Genomic DNA, 12,331 nt, shown 5'->3' with positions numbered 1-12,331 from the left:
GTTCAGTTTCTGAAATAAGGATATTGGCAAACAGAGATGACCACCGCGCAAGCTGATAAAAGGCAACAGAATGCAGAATTTGATTCGGATTTGACACAAGAATGGGGACAGAAAAGGTAACACCCCTGTGCAGAGCAAATCGCGGAATGGAGTCATCAGAATGGCGACGGCCAAGGGGCGTTCCTGAGGGGCCGATCACTTCGTCAGAATTTCAAGCTAGCCAGGGTCAGGGAATCGGCAAAGGCTCTGAAGGAGAGGAAGTGCAGATTTTTACTGCTGAAACTTCCAAGGCTTTCGACACGGTCCCTTGGCAATTCCTCAGGCAAGTGGTGCTCGTGGATGTTGTTCGCTTGCCGATACATTCTGCAGTCAAACTTCTGCTGGATATTTTTGGAAGCTCCACTATCTACTTCCTCCGTAAAGAAATACAAGAGCCAGTGATCTAAACGCTCTTATCTTTCTTTATGGAGGGAGTATGATACAAACTTGGTAAGAACTCGATCTCACCTATCCTCTGTGGAGATGATGAGATCATGGCCTTAAGTAACATTCTAAATTGTCCAAACTCACCTCTCCCTAAGTACCTGGGCTTGCCGCTTCGTTCGAGCAAGTTACGCATATAAGACTGACAGAGGAGACTGACATTCAGAGGAAGATTGAGTCCTTGGCCTACAGGTTTTCTCTATCAAAGTGGTCGTTTAATCTTGGTCCAAGGTGCTTTCAACTATCCCGATATTCCACCTAATGTCGACATTTCCTTGGTATCTGGAGGCATGTAGGCCGCCCAAAATCGCAAGGTGGTTCAAGGTGGACATTTCCTCTAGACTGAATCATCAAGCTGATCAAGGCGGAAGCTAGACAGTAGGTTATTGCGAGTTCTGGGTGTTTCACTCCACCTCCAGCTACACATCTTACCTGAATGTTTAGTGGCAGCTTGGAGAAGACCACAAGGGCCTAAGATCAAGTTTCTGAATTTATAGTGTCTCTTGTCACCTGGATCATTGGGTGTGTATGTGGCAGCAGGGTTCTTGAGGATAACTACCCACCAGTCCAGTGACTCTTTTACCAAGTCATGGCAGATGCAAGGAATCGATTCTTGCTAGTGCTTGGCGTCCTCCTTTGTAACCCGTTTCTTTCTTCCCGCTGTATTGAGGTGCCTGCTGGATGTTTATTCAGAAAAAATAAATGAGAGGATGCTTATCAGCAAAAATTCTGCATCCCAAACATACACAAAAAATTATGTCAGATAAGACGTAGGTTTCTTTGAAACAATTAACTGTATCTCTGCGTATACAAAGAAAGAATTCTCATTCACTGATACAATTCTCTCCGCTTACAAAAAAAGGAGCATCAGGATAAGGGCCTTTCACTACATCTTCTAGTGATATCTATTAACAAAAAATTTGGGAGGCGCTCAAAAGGACCCGTCCTTTGGCCTGATGACAAGCATATGATCCCAGGGATTGTGTACCTGACTGAATCCAGTCGCTCGAAAGAATGCTGCAATTATTACTTTCGCATGGCCGTTTTTGCAGCACAGCGCAGGCCAACATGAGTACAAAAACTGTAAGCACAAAAAAACTGTAACTCTAAATCTAAGTGAACACGAACGTAAACCAGATCAGCAAAATTGAGAAGATTCCAATGTGCTCCTCCTAAGGCGCCATAAGCCCTTCGATTGTGTACTGAAGGGACTTGGCCCAGTCTTCCTTGAAAAGTAATGTTTGTAGTGTTTTCATCACATTGTAGTCTGGATCCAACTTGCGCTGCCAGCCCTGTAAAGGAATTAACAAATTAAGGGGAATCACTTATTTTGTTACACATCGATTTTATCAATAAAAGAAACTTAGTACAGAAGCAGAAAATATAGGAAAGAATACAGATAAGTACAATCTTTAGAAGAGCCTCAGAAGGAGCTACAATCTTCCAGCACAAGGTAGGGCACAATCCATACATTTTTTCTAATAAAATGTTATTTCGACACTTCGGCGACCATCCTGGCAGACATGGGGTCTAAAATCCACACGTCCAAAGCCTTTTCTTTAAACAGAAAAGGAAAATGAAATACGGAATTTTTACAACTAAGGTTCTTTCTTTACCAGAAAAACTAGACATGGCTGCAATGACAGTTACTACTTTAGTTTCTCTATGAAAACTTCTACAAATAAGGTTGGAAAGCTAACCCAACTAAGAACCCCTTTATGCCTGATATCAAATTCAAACTGGGCACTACACAAGATCAATAGTATTTGAGAACTTCAAGACCAAATGCTATATATAGAAGCTCACTGCATACTTATCTCATGAGCGATACAGTTTCTGCAGGCACTATTAATCATGAGCAATTCTTAAGTAGTTTTGAAGTTTGGGTCATGGTGCTCTACTGAACATCTAGGACAGCAATGAATTTCTAGAAAATGAGTAGCATTTACAGAGATTTTAAGATTAAAATTCTGTGAAGTACATCATAAGCACACAGGTCATAAAGTTTACCTCAAGAACTAATGTAGTCACCATAACAGTGCAAACATTCCCATCAATGTTTACTTTATGACGTCGGACTTGCTCGAGCAACTGGTGCATACAATCGGCAGGGTGTATAACATCACCTTCAGGGGTACCCCAGAAGGAAAATGCCCGCTCAACTTCCTGTTAGCAAAAAACAAGATATCTCAATAACTGAAACCATGAATTGTTCATTTCACAGTTTGGACAATCCAAGGCGTGCATCTAAATACAATATTTACTGCGACAATGCCATCCATTTAATAAGCAGGAGCCGTTCAATAAAATAGCCCAATTTTTCAATACCAAAATGCCAATAAAATCACCTAGTAATTTGTGGAAGAAAAAAGCATCTCCAGTGTCCACCAATAACAAAATAAAAATAAAAATAATTACCTCGATAAAAACTTTTGGATTTGGGCAGTTCTGCTGTTTTGACAACTTTAGCGTACTCTCTGCTGCTGTACGACCATCTCGACGTGCAACAGCCTTGAAAAACTCCAGCAAATTCACACGGTCATTACTTGAAAGTTCAGCAGTCATTCCTACATCGAGGAAAACCACGTGTGGCCTTGACTTCAAAAGGGTGTTATTCGGATTTCTTGGTTGTGCAATACGAACCAGGATATTTCCAGGGTGCATGTCTGCATGGACAAAATTATCAACCTGGAAAAGGTGGATGCCAATGAGTATATACACAACAGTATAACAATCTGCTAAATAAAGACAGACATACTGAGGCTTATCAAATTGGCAAGAATACCAGTGATGTTATTAATACTGTGAGCTCGCATATGCAGTACTTTTTGAAGAACAAAGTAGCTTAAAGTGCCAGTCTGATCCATAAAATAATATACTGAAGCCCCTTTGTTGTTCTAAAAGTACCGGTTCCGTGTTACATCAACGAATTCAATTGTTCAGTTTTAGTAAAGCATATATTCTCAATTAATTCTCTCCGCAGAGACGATTCTGCTAACTGATAGTGCTATGTTCTTTAAGTAATTGCAGAGTCCATATCAATATGTGCAGGATATATTTTTAAATAACTATTCAACTTTAGAAATTAATGTTCCAACTAAAATTAGATGCAATCATGCTCCAATGAACTTACAACCTAAACAATACTCCCTCTGCAGCAAGATACATGTCATGCCAGCTTTCAAATTTATTCAAAAATACATGTCATTCTACTATTCCGAGATAACGTTGCACTGCTTATTCCTTTACATATCCTTCTATCTGGATAATTCTAATGTCATCTGTTCCACGCTGTTCAAGAGTTGAGTATAACCTAATAAGAGGGGCAATGCGGTGTCTGTATCTTGGTTGGTGCGCAAATTTCTACAGCATTCAGGATCCAATATACTTCTTACGTAGATTATAAAATATGAGTGTATAAAAGGGAAATCTCTATCATTCTGCTGTTTTTAATACAGAAAGCATGTACTCCCGTCTTCAAAGGCAAAACAGAAATAAGAATGGAAAGACAAAGAGATGGTTGAATGTAGTACCAGTAGCATTTTCAAGAGTGCATGAGTGCCAATATGTGCAAGAGCACTTTTAACTCGTTCCTCTCCATCATGGTCATCCACATAGTGTGAGACACTCTCCCCAAGCTCGTAAGTCTCGACCAAGACAGCAGGATGAACAAATGGATAAAGAGGTTTCGGAAATGACACATCTTTCCACCTGCGGAAGTTGTAGATAAACCGGCTCAAATGAGCAGCTTCCCTTGCAAGGTCAACTTGAGACATCATGAAGACAGCAAACTGTTGCACACTCTCATCTAGCCGTAGCCAATTTAACGCTGGAATATATCTTGAAGCTTTAGCTACCGCATTAATTATACTGAAATCTCTCCGTATTGAGTCTCCTACACCAGGGTGTCTTACTTTAACTGCGACTGTTATAATCTTTGGCGTCTTTTGGCCAGGATGTCGGAATTTCAAAGCAGCCCGGTGCACTTGAGCAACACTTCCAGATGCTACAGGCTCTTCTTCAAAATTCTCAAAAATTTCAGATATCTTTCGACCAAAAGCCTTCTCGACAGTTTTCTTGGTATATGCATAGCTGTGAGCTGGTGCTTTTGTGTGTAGCTTTGATAATTCAGCACACAGGTCGTTTGCAAATAGATCAGGACGTGTCGCCGCCCACTGGCCCCATTTAATAAATGCAGGACCTGCCTTCTCTAAAGTACGATGCACAAGCCGGAGCCATGTTTTCCTATACTTGCTGCCAAGAGTATCAGCAAATGGTGCCATCAGTATACTGGGAGTAAACAAGAAAGACAGATATATGGATCTGAGGATTATGATAACCATCTCTACTGCTGAAAATATCAATGTGGTGACATAAATACGGCTGTCCTGAGCTCGTGAGTAAATATTCTCTCGTATTGGGAGGTACTCACCATCTGCATGGGTCTTCTCACCTAGCAACAACTCTCCAGCTACGAAAGCAACAAGATAAGGAACTAACTTATACCGAGTGGCAGTCAGGGTAACGGCACAAGCAGCTCTACTTAAAAGCGGAGATGCTTTTGGTACAGCAGAACCCGTTGACAAGAGTTGCTTGCAAGCAAATTGTGGAGATGCTTTTGTTACACGAGAACCCATTGCCATGAGTTGCTTCCAAGCAAGCTGGCCGTGAAATGCATTCCGGCTACATGAGGAGAGAACAGAAAAGTTTCTGGCACCAGGGCTCCAGTATAAGCTGTCCTTTGCACGTCCGAGCATGTAAGAGGTGGCTGTTCCATTGTGAACTCCCTGGTGCAAGAATGTCCTGCTCTTATAGGCCAAACCGGCCGCAAAGCTCGACCCAATGTTCTGCACACCTGAACTGGCGGGCTTCGAGTTGACCAATACAGCCTGAGCAATTTTTCTGCCGCTCTTCCCTAACTGCAGAAACCTGGGAGCAACAGGAAAGCCGTGTCCACTTCAGCATTTGGGCGAATCGAACCAGAATCCTAAATTACACAGCGATAAGCACCAAGTGAATAAGATATTGCAGGCGGCGGTGGCTGACCTCGACATCACGACGATCTCCTCCAGAGGGCGCCTCGATGGTGGCGTGGCTCCCTGCTCCGGCGAATCAAGCGAACCTGGTGGCACGACACGCACTCATTGAGAATTTGGATTCGGCGGGGACGAATGGGCTCGCGGGGGAGCGAGGAGATCAAATCGAAGGCACGGATGCAGAGGTGGGGCGCTTACCGACGCGGCGGAATCGATGGGCGGCGCGGGCACGTTCACCATGGCGAGGGCCGGGAAACCCTAGAGGCGGCCATGATCGGCGGCGAGGCGGCGGCGCATGGGGGAGGCGGCGGGCGGGCGGGCGCGGCGGTCGGCGGAGAGTTAGGGTTTGGCGGGGGAGGGAGGGAGGAAGCGAGTTTCGCTTTTGCCTGGTGGCGCGTCTGGTGCCGACGTGAGGAGGGGGGGAGGCCGCGTGGGGAGCTGCACGGACGGCAGCGAGGCAAGGAGGAGGAAGAAGGGAGGAGGGGCTCGGAGGAGGGGCGCAGCGTGTGTGCAGCAGGCGTGGGTCGGGCCTAAACAATAGGGTGGGCGTCGGCCCGGCGATCTGGGAGGGAGCTTTCTTTCCCTTTCTTCCTTTCCAGGTTTTGCTCGTTTCCAAATTTTCTAAAAAACAAAGTTATGCTCCTTTCCGAATTTTGATGCGGCCCCTAAAATTGGGACCGTGAAATGAGTGAAAAATAAATAAAGACAACAGGATAAAAATAACAATTGGAAACTCTCGTGCGCGTGCGATGCACAAACATCCCACGGGGCGATGTGCCCGCGGCCCCTGTGATTGACTCGAGCCACTAGATGGTTGTCGTGCTTAGCGTTGGGTGTTGGATTGAGCTTAGAAACCCTGGACCCCTTTACGCTGAAAAAGTTGTGGCCTTGGAAGTTATTTTTTGTATGCTCTAGGGTCATTTAGATCACTGTGGATCTGGCCATTGACGAGTTACGGAATGCTCCGCCAGAGATCTCCACTGGATGCTTGACGCTTGTAGATTTCAGGATCGGATGGGATTCGGTCGTGTGCGCCCCTATTTAAGCCCGAGTGGCTTTACAAGGGTGTGATGTGAAGTTGCGTTGTCTGTTGACATTATGAGACATGTTGGTATTTTGATTTCCAAGGTGAAGACAGTGGTGGAGAACGTCATGGTGACTGAGGTCTGAGGCCTAGTAATGACGGATCAAGTCTTCAAGGCGATGAGGACTTTGCTTGGTGATTCATGACTCGTTGCAGGGGCATTGGCAAGCGGGGGCGGTAGCATAGTGAAAGTGCAACTATCCCTGGGTGGTTTTGGTAATTCCTAACAACATATAGCTCATTGAGCTAATGCTATTTCAAGATAAACATTTCAGGAAAGCTCAATGATTGGCATGGCATGGATGAGAAAAGTGGACCCCTCAAAATGCTAAGGACAAAGGATTGGCTCAAGCTCAAAGCTCAGGACTCTACATTTTTCATTTTAAGTGATTCAAGATCACATTGAGTCCATAGGAAAAGCCAATACTATCAAGTGGGGGTGAGGTGTTGCTTAATGAGTTTCTTGCTCAAAGTGCTTAGTGATATGCTCCAAAACCCTCAACTACTTTCTCACATCCACATATGTCCCAAACCAAAAGTCAAACTCGGCCCCACCGAAACTTTCTATCCGGCGCCACCGAGTTCAGTTGACATAGCCACTGCCAGAAACCCTAGTCTTTTCGGTCTCACCGAGATGGGATTGTAATCTCTCTGTTTCCCTTCGTAACGTTTCGGTCAAACCGAGATGAGCGATCGGTCCCACCGAGATTGCAATGCAAACTCTCTGTTTCCCTTTCGTAACGTTTTGGTCCAACCGAGATCAGCTAATCGGTCCCACCGAGTTTGTCTGACCAACTCTCTGTTTGTCTATTACCAAAATCGGTCTCACCGAGTTTGTGTAATCGGTCTCACCGAGATTACGTTATGCCCTAACCCTAACGAGATCGGTCTCACCGAGTTGACGTGTCGGTCCCACCGAAATGCCTAACGGTCACATTATGAACTAAATCAGTCTGACCGAGTTTCACGATTCGGTCCCACCGAGTTTGGTAAATTGTGTGTAACGGTTAGATTTTGTGTGGAGGCTATATATACCCCTCCACCCACTCTTCATTCGTGGAGAGAGCCATCAGAACATGCCTACACTTCCAATATACATTTTCTGAGAGAGAACCACCTACACTTGTGTTGAGGTCAAGATATTCCATTCCAACCACATAAATCTTGATCTCTAGCCTTCCCCAAGTTGCTTTCCACTCAAATCATATTTCCACCAAATCCAATCCTATGAGAGAGAGTTGGGTGTTGGGGAGACTACCATTTGAAGCACAAGAGCAAGGAGTTCATCATCAACACACCATTTGTTACCTCTTGGAGAGTGGTGTCTCCTAGATTGGCTAGGTTTCACTTGGGAGCCTCCGTCAAGATTGTGGAGTTGAACCAAGGAGTTTGTAAGGGCAAGGAGATCGCCTACTTTGTGAAGATCTACCCGACTGAGGCAAGTCCTTCATGGGCGACGGCCATGGTGGGATAGACAAGGTTGCTTCTTCGTGGTCCCTTTGTGGGTGGAGCCCTCCGTGGACTCGCGCAACTGTTACCCTTCGTGGGTTGAAGTCTCCATCTACGTGGATGTACGATAGCACCACCTATCAGAACCACGGATAAAAAATCTCCATGTCAACATTGCATTTGCTCCCTCAACCTCCTCCATTTACCTTCATATGCAATTGTTTTACTTTCCGCTGCTACACTCTTAGAATTGCATGTGTAAGTTGATTGCTTGACTTGTGCTAAGTTGCTAAAATCTGCCAAGAACTAAAATTGGGAAAAGGCTAGATTTTTAATTGGTCAAGTAGTCTAATCACCCCCCCTCTAGACATACTTTCGATCCTACAAGTGGTATCAGAGCTTTGGTCTCCATTTGCTTTGATTTCCATAGCTTTTGGTGGTCATAGCCTTGGTTTCACAACCTAGGAGAGTATGGCGTCTAGCGAGGGAAATTACCACCGTAGAGGCCCTTACTTTGATGGTACAAATTTTGCTAGTTGGAAGCATAAGATGAAAATGCATATTCTTGGACATAACCCGGCCGTTTGGGATATTGTGTGTATTGGCTTGCAAGGTGAATTCTTTGATGGGAGAGAACCAAACCGTGAAGCTACCGCGGAAGAGTTGAAGATGCTGCAATACAATGCTCAAGCTTGTGATATTTTCTTCAACGGATTGTGCCCGAAGAATTCAACAAAATCAGCCGTCTTGAGAATGCAAAGGAAATTTGGGATACTTTGATTGATATGCACGAAGGTACCGACTCCGTCAAGGAATCCAAATTGGATGTGCTTCAAAGTCAACTTGACAAGTTCAAAATGAAGGATGGTGAAGGCGTCGCTGAAATGTACTCTAGGCTTGCTCTCATCACAAATGAGATTGCCGGCTTAGGAAGTGAAGAGATGACCGATAAATTCATCATCAAGAAGATCCTAAGAGCCTTGGATGGAAAATATGATACCGTGTGCACATTGATCCAAATGATGCCCAATTACAAAGATCTCAAGCCAACGGAAGTCATTGGAAGAATTGTTGCTCATGAAATGTCACTCAAGGATAAGGAAGAGCTCCACAACAAGTCAAGCGGTGCTTACAAAGCCTCATGTGAAGCTCCCACATCATCAAGTGAGAAACAAACCTTCAATGAAGAATTGAGCCTAATGGTGAAGAACTTCAACAAGTTCTACAAAAGTAGAAGCAAGGAAAGAAGTTCCAAGTCAAGGTCCTACAATGACAAAAGATCTTCTAGTCGTGAGCGTAATTGCTACAATTGTGGAAGACCCGGACACTATTCCAATGAGTGTACGGCTCCCTACAAAAGAAGAAAAGATTCTCCCAAAAGAAGGAGTAGAAGAGAAGAATCACCACCAAGAGAAAGAAGGAGTAGAGATGATCATTATGAACGAAGACCCTCTCAAAGAAGCAAGGATTCGGAAAGGAAGGATAAGTCATCAAGGAGCTACACAAAAAGAAGACATCAAGCTCATGTTGGTGAATGGGTATCCGGCTCCGACTCCGACAATCACTCCGAAAGAAGTTATCACTCCGACTCCGAATATACTCAAGATGAAGGTGTTGCCGGACTATCACTTGTGACAACCAAATCCTACGACATATTTGACTCACCAAATGAAGGAATTGGGAGACTCTTTGTAACGCCCACGATGCGGCTATATCTCCCACGTGTCGAGGCACGACTTAGAGGCATAATCGCATAGTGGTTTTGTCGCAAGAAGGGTTATCTTCACACAATCCCATGTAATGAACAAGAATGGGATAAAGAGTTGGCTTACAATCGCCACTTCACACAATACATAAATATAATTCATACATCATCCAAAAATACACACATATATAGACCGCCTATGGTCAAGATCCAAATGAAAATAAGATAACCCCAAATGCTAGATCCCCGATCGTCCCAACTGGGCTCCACTACTGATCATCAGGAAAAGACACATAGTAACGACCACGTTCCTCGTCGAACTCCCACTTGAGATCGACCCCATCATCTGCACTGGCATCGTCGGCACCTGCAACTGTTTTGGTAGAATCTGTGAGTCACGGGGACTCAGCAATCTCACACCCGCGAGATCAAGACTATTTAAGCTTGTAGGAAAAGATGGAGTAATGAGGTGGAGCTGCAGCGGCAAAAGCATATATGGTGGCTAACATACGCAAAAGAGAGCGAGAAGAGAAGCAACGGAATGGTCGTCATCTAGCAATGACCAAGAAGTGATCCTGAACTCCTACTTACGTATACATAACTCAGACCGTGTTCACTTCCCGGACTCCGCCGAGAAGAGACCATCACGGCTACACACGCAGTTGATGTATTTTAACTGGGTCAAGTGACAAGTTCTCTACAACCGGATATTAACAAATTCCCATCTGCCTCATAACCGCGAGCACGGCTTTCGAAAGATAATACCCTGCAGGGGTGTCCCAACTAAGCCCATCATAAGCTCTCACGGTCAACGAAGGATAAACCTTCTCCCGGAAAGACCCGACCTGTCTCGGAATCCCGGTTTACAAGACATTTCGACAATGGTAAAACAAGACCAGCAAAGCCGCCCGAATGTGCCGACAAATCCCGATAGGAGCTGCACATATCTCGTTCTCAGGGCACACCGGATAAGTCAAGCTACGAGTAAAACCAGACCTCGAGTTTCCCCGAGGTGGCCCCGCAGGCTGCTCGGTTCGGACCAACACTCGAAGGAGCACTGGCCCGGGGGGGGGGGGTTAAAATAAAGATGACCCTCGGGCTCGCGAAAACCCGGGGGAAAAGGCTTAGGTGGCAAATGGTAAAACCAAGGTTGGGCCTTGCTGGAGGAGTTTTATTCAAGGCGAACTGTCAAGGGGGTCCCATAAATCACCCGACCGCATAAGGAACGCAAACTCAAGGAACATAAACCCGGTATAACAGTAACTAGGGCGGCAAGAGTGGAACAAAACACCAGGCATAAGGCCGAGCCTTCCACCCTTTACCAAAATATATAGATGCATTAATTAAATAAGAGATATTGTGATATCCCAACATATCCATGTTCCAACATGGAACCAACTTCAACTTCACCTGCAACTAGCAACGCTATAAGAGGGGCTGAGCAAAAGCGGTAACATAGCCAAACAACGGTTTGCTAGGAAAGGATGGTTAGAGGCTGACATGGCAAAATGGGAGGCATGATATAGCAAGTGATAGGTAGCGGAGCATAGTAATAGAGCGAACAACTAGCAAAGCAAAGATAGAAGTGATTTCGAGGGGTGGTCATCTTGCCTGCAAGGTTCTCAGAGTTGTCGAAAGCTTGATCCTTGTAAGCGTACTCAACAGGTTCCTCGTTCACGAACTCGTCTCCCGGCTCTACCCAAGACAAGAACACAAACAAACGGAATCACAATCAACCACGAGAGATGCACAAGCAACATGATGCAAAACATGTATGATATGCAAGATATGATATGCGATGCATATGCGTGCTCCGGAAGGAAAATGGTGAACAAGGCAGTAACTTGGCAAACCAAGCATGCCACTGGAAAGATGAGATGATTTCGGTCGAAATCGATATAAAGATCACCGGAAACGGATGCACGGTTTGCAAATGGCAAGCAAAACAAGAATGACACTATTCTGCGATTAACAGCATGATAGCACTTAAAATGCAACAAGCAACAATGCTACAGCACTCCAACATAGCAACAAAGCACATGGCAGTAATCTACAGGAGATGCTTGACAAAAGATGAACACTGAGCTACGGCTAGATCACAACATATCAAGCTCAAACAAGCATGGCAAAAGTGCAAAAGATAACAGGTTCACAGACTTGGTGAAATTACTGGACATGGCAGAAAACAGCATCAGGTAGCAATGTTCAGAGCACGAAATCAACATGCTACAGGAACTTAACATAGCAAAACAAGGTATGACAGTGATCTAATAAATGCATATGACAAAAGTCCCTTACTTACCATAAGACAAAAAGGACCAGAAGATATGATGGCAAGCTTGTAAACATAACAAGTTTCGTTATCAGGTTTCAGACTTAGCAGAAAACAGAGCATGGCAGAAACAATAATATGTAGGCATGTTGGTGAGCTTGATGCACTCACCACAAAACAATGCATGAAAAAGCAAGCATACCTACAGCAAGATGGCATGTTTATGAAGCTAACCATGGCAAGAGTATAAGCATAGTATGTATGGATCAACTACAACAAGCTTGGCAAAATTGCATATCATC

The 12,331-nt window shown here is 44.6% G+C and overlaps 1 protein-coding gene across 1 annotated transcript; it reads right to left on the bottom strand.

Annotated features, from left to right (window-relative positions):
• Window positions 1-1,237: 1,237 nt before the first annotated feature.
• Window positions 1,238-6,069, bottom strand: LOC109758606 (uncharacterized). Its single transcript, XM_020317471.3, has 6 exons — window positions 5,718-6,069; window positions 5,530-5,605; window positions 4,017-5,412; window positions 2,902-3,171; window positions 2,494-2,649; window positions 1,238-1,775 (listed from the first exon to the last, which is right to left on the bottom strand). Exons 2-6 carry the CDS (start codon window positions 5,535-5,537, stop codon window positions 1,656-1,658), a joined length of 1,950 nt encoding a protein of 649 aa, XP_020173060.1. The 5' UTR covers window positions 5,538-5,605; window positions 5,718-6,069; the 3' UTR covers window positions 1,238-1,655.
• Window positions 6,070-12,331: the final 6,262 nt, after the last annotated feature.

Source organism: Aegilops tauschii, chromosome 2 (genome assembly GCF_002575655.3).
Source record: "Aegilops tauschii subsp. strangulata cultivar AL8/78 chromosome 2, Aet v6.0, whole genome shotgun sequence".
NCBI lineage: Eukaryota > Viridiplantae > Streptophyta > Magnoliopsida > Poales > Poaceae > Aegilops > Aegilops tauschii.
Note: the sequence above shows the minus strand (reverse complement) of the source record. Positions and strands in the feature narration are given on the sequence as shown.

Coding starts and splice junctions, on each gene's coding strand:
- LOC109758606 (XM_020317471.3), bottom strand. Junction 3,172..4,016: donor CACTCTTGAAAATGCTACTG/GTACTACATTCA, acceptor CACCTTTTCCAG/GTTGATAATTTTGTCCATGC. Junction 1,776..2,493: donor TGACTACATTAGTTCTTGAG/GTAAACTTTATG, acceptor ATTCCTTTACAG/GGCTGGCAGCGCAAGTTGGA.